Consider the following 2,449-nt stretch of genomic DNA (forward strand, 5'->3'; position numbering starts at 1 on the left):
CTAGCAACATCGGCTCCATTCTCTGCTCTTCTTCAATCAGTACTGCTGTCAGGCTTATTTAAGTTTCTTCGGAGAAGAGAAAGTTTTTATTTTCTAGACATATGATGTTAATGCTTTATTTGGGTCAATTGGAATTTTTCCGCGCTACAAGCAAATATTCTGAACGAGAAGAAACTTAAATAGGTAAGAATTTCGTTTCAATGGCCATCAACATGAGATTCTCATACGCTCGTGTTTGGCAAGACCAATAATCCAATTAATTGAGATGTCTCGCATCGCTTCAGTGTTGGCTGCGACTTCCATAGCCGCTCAGTGTCGGCAGGGACCTCAGTGTACCCTTGCTGGAAGGAAATGGGGTTGGAATCAGGTCGTCGACTGGAAGGCTTGGTGTGACCACACCGTCTCCACTGCACCTTCGTGTGATGCGGTACTTTTCCTTCTTGGCTATTTTTCTGCAAGCAGAACACATCTTACAACAGATCTTAAATTTATGTTGCACCAAAAACAGAAAGAACTCTGGAACAGAAAGACCTCTGGAACTCCAGTTGGAGCGATCCGTCAGGATTCCAGTCCCTATTCAAGGAAACGGACGTACAGGTCACAAGCTAACGTCTTCCAGCGCGGCGCACAGTCCCGTATGGTCTAGCGCTGAGGACGACCCTTGGATCGCTTTATTTCGGCACTTCCCCCCGAAATATTCTCTTCAAGCTGACTATTATCGAATATTAATGTTGTGCTGTTGCTCAGAGGATCGTGAGCTCTTGCTGTATGGTGGATTCAGATTCCCTCGACGCGGAAGAGGTGACTGTGCAGGCGACTCAGGCTTTGAACTCGATTGAGAACTGGTCCCTGCGGAATCGAAGGCTTCGTGAGGAGTTTGAGCGAAAGCGACGAGATGTGAGGATGAGTGTCATAGGGCACACAGTTGGTAATGCGTAAGGCAACCGTAGAACAAGAGCGACGAGAGCATGAGGCTCTGAAAGGGCGGCTCGAAACTGTAGGCGTCGGGTCTACCAGACAACAGGATCTAATTCGCATCCAACAGCATTTGGAAGGGATTAACGAGAGCCTGGACAAGTTGGGATCGCAGCAACGCCAGATCGACTTGCTCATGCTCGAGTTGGCCCAGCGAGAGACGGGAAGCCGGGCGCAGGCCGAGAAAATACGTGACCATCTAGCTTCCATCGCCCACGTGACGACCACTGGCGACTCACCAAGGCGGCTCAAGACCAAGAGTAGCGCGACTCTCGTCAGCACCGAGTCTCTCGAAGCCTAGAGACAGAGTTCCAGGAGGTGCTTGTAACGCTCGAGGTCCGTACGCAATTTAGTGGCATACTTCTGCTGATGACAGCTCAGTGTCCTCACCGAGATTTTTTTCTTCTGAGGGAAGAGGGCGCGTAAATTGTCGTCGACATAGTAGTACTGCCTGCTATCCGAGTTCAGGTTTTTCTCAGCGCAGTAGTTGAGTATGGTGTCAATGCACGCTTCGGCAGTTGGAGGTTCGTTTCTGGGTAGATCGGTATTGTGGGTATACACGAAGTCAAGCAGAAGAGCCCCAATGTGATACCTCTTTCCGTTTGCTTTCGTCGCCTTACGGCGCTTGGGTTTAGGACCGTCGTCAGCGGAAGATGCACGTTTCCGTCGGTCTCGAGAGTCACCAACCACCTCTAGAACGCGTTTCTCGTGCTGGGGCCCGACCTCCACTGGTTAACAATTCCCTCAAACCTCACTGCAACCAAGGTAGTCGTCGACTGCCTGTACGACTGCAGACGTACGGCTGCGAAATGCGTCCTTGTCCACATTAAGTCGCTTCGCGACCATGTCTTGTACACCGGTCACCGTCAGTGTGTGCAGTTTGCCGTTGGCGAGGCAAGCCCCAACTGCGTCCTGGTGCGCCCTGACGCCTGTTCTCACCTTGATCGCGTGATCCTCTATGCCTTCTGCGCTGGCTACTAGTGCAACTCGCCGTGTACTGCGCTTGCTCATCGACTGATCTCTGTGGAATTTTATCATTTGACCACTCGTGTCATGGGTAGTGCCTTCGGAGGAACAACGTCTCAGAAGCTCCCTTGGTTAGGCGCCCAAAGCAGGCCCCGACACTTTCAAGTGGTGGCGCCGCTGGTCAGATGCCATGTGCCAGTATTGACTTTCGTCCGTTCCTCATCATTACGCTTCGACAGTAGGCGAGTGCCTGCAGCTCACTAGACGGAGTGCAACTTCGTTCAACACCCCACAGCCTGCTATTTCACCAGGTCTCCCACGATCAGAAGTCCGTCCTACCACATCAGAATTATTCAATACTGTGACTCCCTGTTTGCGGCGCATCGAAGACCCTAAAAGCGCCCTGCAAAAGCGCCTGCCTTCTTTCGTTCGTAGAACAAGTCAGTCTTGGCGGTTCCCAGGTTGACAATCTTGGGACACCCGTCCCTATCCTTCTCGCACTGTATGC

At 51.5% G+C, this 2,449-nt stretch overlaps 2 protein-coding genes across 2 annotated transcripts; one reads left to right on the forward strand and one right to left on the reverse strand.

The window, feature by feature from the left end:
* Window positions 1-728: 728 nt before the first annotated feature.
* KVP18_005160 (uncharacterized protein) lies at window positions 729-1,276 on the forward strand (the record flags this gene model as incomplete). The annotated part of the gene is made up of 3 exons (XM_067949536.1): window positions 729-753; window positions 782-897; window positions 926-1,276. 3 exons carry the CDS (start codon window positions 729-731, stop codon window positions 1,274-1,276), a joined length of 492 nt encoding a protein of 163 aa, XP_067809418.1.
* On the reverse strand, window positions 1,273-2,013 carry KVP18_000430 (uncharacterized protein; the record flags this gene model as incomplete). The annotated part of the gene is made up of 2 exons (XM_067957118.1): window positions 1,273-1,703; window positions 1,731-2,013. The coding sequence occupies 2 exons, from the start codon at window positions 2,011-2,013 to the stop codon at window positions 1,273-1,275; spliced, it is 714 nt and encodes a 237-aa protein (XP_067809417.1).
* Window positions 2,014-2,449: the final 436 nt, after the last annotated feature.

The sequence above is a fragment of a genome (genome assembly GCF_019968955.1).
Source record: "MAG: Porospora cf. gigantea A chromosome Unknown PgA_NODE_3563_length_2575_cov_376.681, whole genome shotgun sequence".
NCBI lineage: Eukaryota > Apicomplexa > Conoidasida > Eugregarinorida > Porosporidae > Porospora > Porospora cf. gigantea A.